This window comes from Asparagus officinalis, chromosome 9, assembly GCF_001876935.1.
Source record: "Asparagus officinalis chromosome 9, Aspof.V1, whole genome shotgun sequence".
NCBI classification, from domain to species: domain Eukaryota; kingdom Viridiplantae; phylum Streptophyta; class Magnoliopsida; order Asparagales; family Asparagaceae; genus Asparagus; species Asparagus officinalis.
The window spans coordinates 1,731,184-1,733,509 of NC_033802.1; the positions used below are offsets into that span (position 1 = coordinate 1,731,184).

At 41.8% G+C, this 2,326-nt stretch overlaps 1 protein-coding gene across 1 annotated transcript in view; it reads right to left on the reverse strand.

Moving 5' to 3' along the window:
* The window catches only part of LOC109824134 (BEL1-like homeodomain protein 1), a 5,806-nt gene that overhangs the window by 1,102 nt on the left and 2,378 nt on the right, over positions 1-2,326 (reverse strand). The window contains 3 exon segments of the mRNA XM_020390662.1: positions 5-232; positions 329-389; positions 2,179-2,326. The exon segment at positions 2,179-2,326 is cut by the window's right edge and continues 19 nt beyond it. Of these exon segments, the coding sequence (XP_020246251.1) occupies positions 5-232; positions 329-389; positions 2,179-2,326 (437 nt within the window).

Here is a 2,326-nt window from a genome sequence, read left to right on the forward strand (position 1 = left end):
GGTCTGACGTGTTCAGGTTGTTGCCCTCCGCGTTCTCCGCCCTCGAGGGGGTGCTGCTGTTCGCTTGCTGGGATATGGATTTCGACGCGGAGTGGTCGCTGGCTTCGCTCTTGTCGTTGTTGTTGTTGTTGGCGTCGTCGTTTTGCTCTTGTTCCTTGGTTTCTTCCAAGTACATTTCCTCCACCATTGGCTTCCACAGACGGACTCTCGCGTTTATGAACCAGTTCGATACCTGAAAATTTTACACGGCCTTTTGATTATTAACCTACAATTTCTCCTTTTATACTAAGATAAGAAGAAGGAAGCAGTGATTTTGTTCGAACATCACCTGGCTCCTAGTGAGGCCAGTCTGCTTTGCGAGCATGTGCTTGTCTGAATCCTTGGGATACCTGCGTTAAAACAAGCAGAGTTCCCATCAAAAATATGTAGACCAAAATCCAGAATTTTTTTTTTTTTTTTACTTTTGCTGAGTATTGTTGGATTTTGATTGGCGTGGTAAATTTAGAAGCTTGTAACTTTTGTTTTTTTACCCCATGTATACGTGAGAGTTATTTTATATCGGTTTTTCTATAGAGTGCCCTTGGGCACTCTATAAGAGAGGAGAGAGATAGAGAGAAATGAATGAAGAGAGGATCCCAATGCAAATCAGGAGGCCCCCCTCCGCATTCATTTCTCTCTATCTCTCTCCTCTCTTATAGAGTGCCCAATGGCACTCTATAGAAAAACCGATTTTATATATATAAAGTTGAGCTTAATTAGTACCCATATTATGGTTGGTCATGATCATCAGGAGCGAGGACCCACGCCTTGGGTCCCTCAATAATTGCGTGTTTCTCTTTTGGATGTGATTGGAGACATCCTCTCGAAACTTTCTCCCCCCCTCGATTTCTCTGCGCAACTAACTTCTTCGGCGAATTGAAAAGCATTTTGCACTGTTCTCATTTTGTGCTTTTAATAATTGAGCACTTGGGTTACATGAGGCGCTATAGTCACACCCTAACCATACTACTCTCTCGTTGTAGTATACTGGACTACATAAGAATTTTTTTAAAATTCTTATGTGGGCCCTAGTACACTGTAGCGAGAGATGAGTGTGGTTGGAGGTGTGGTTTAGAGGTGTGCCTCTAGCATTTTCGTGAGTTATATATAGCTTTTGTCTACCTTGACTAGAGGATTAAATACACTTCAAGGGGTATTTTAGGAAAAAGGGTTAGTGAAATTATTAAAGATGGAACATCTACTTCTAGGAATTAGTAGGAAGTTGCCGTGATCCAGCATTTTCTTCAAATTTTCACTAGAAGCTTTTAGGAAAATTCCCAACTTCACCTTAGGCACATAAAAGAGGAACTAATTCCGAAGAATTCGGGTGAAATGATAAGAATATATGCAAAGCACTAAGCACTATTCTTATTTTGTGCTCTCATCATTGTTATCTAGCTAGATTAGCCTTGTCTAGCATGATTAAAGGACTATATACTACTTCAAGCAGTTAGTGGAAAAGTTTGGAGGGGGCAAAAAAAAAAAAAATCTAATTCAATCCTTATCATCAATTATCTCTATTCAAGAACTCTCATCAATCGAACATATTCCTAAAATTTTTGGGTTTAGAAGCATCTACTTGCAAATTCCAAGCTCTATATTGGGTGCCTAAGCTCAACTACACTAATGAGAATTCTACGAAAGCGGCGAGAACACGAGTAAATTAGATCTGTTGTGTTCCTCCGTGCTCTTAGCTGATGTTTTATTAACGTGACGCATATTCGATATGTCACTATTTGTTCCTAACACATGGTTTAAAGTTGTAGCGGTTTGGATATGTTCTACGTCAAGGATGCATTAAAAAATAAGAGCATGGTGGATACACCATCCTCCATTTCCCTTGAGAAAATAATTAATGTATTTATCTACCGTCCATGCGGAACTGACATGTCCCTCATGGTGATGGCTGGGTATCACTGGCCTAACACGCATCCAAACCATCATTTACGACTTGTGCGTATTGATAATGCGAATTATAGTAATCTATATATCTGTCACGTCAGTAACACACCAGTGCCAACACCATAGAGGAAACGCCAGCCCGAGTTTTACTGGTGTATCGAGTTGTGGCATACAACTCTCTTCTGTTTCATGTTCCGTTATCTAAATGCAATGGACGTCGCAAAAAGGAGAACTTACGGATGGAGGAAGTGCTCAAAGAGCCACGCTCGCAGCACAGAAACCGCCCTCTCAGGCAACCCCCTCTGCGGCCGCCAAGCGTTGTGCTGGATCATGCCGAGCTGCTGCAGCGCCCTCTGCTGCCTGAGATGGTGATCGACGAACCTGA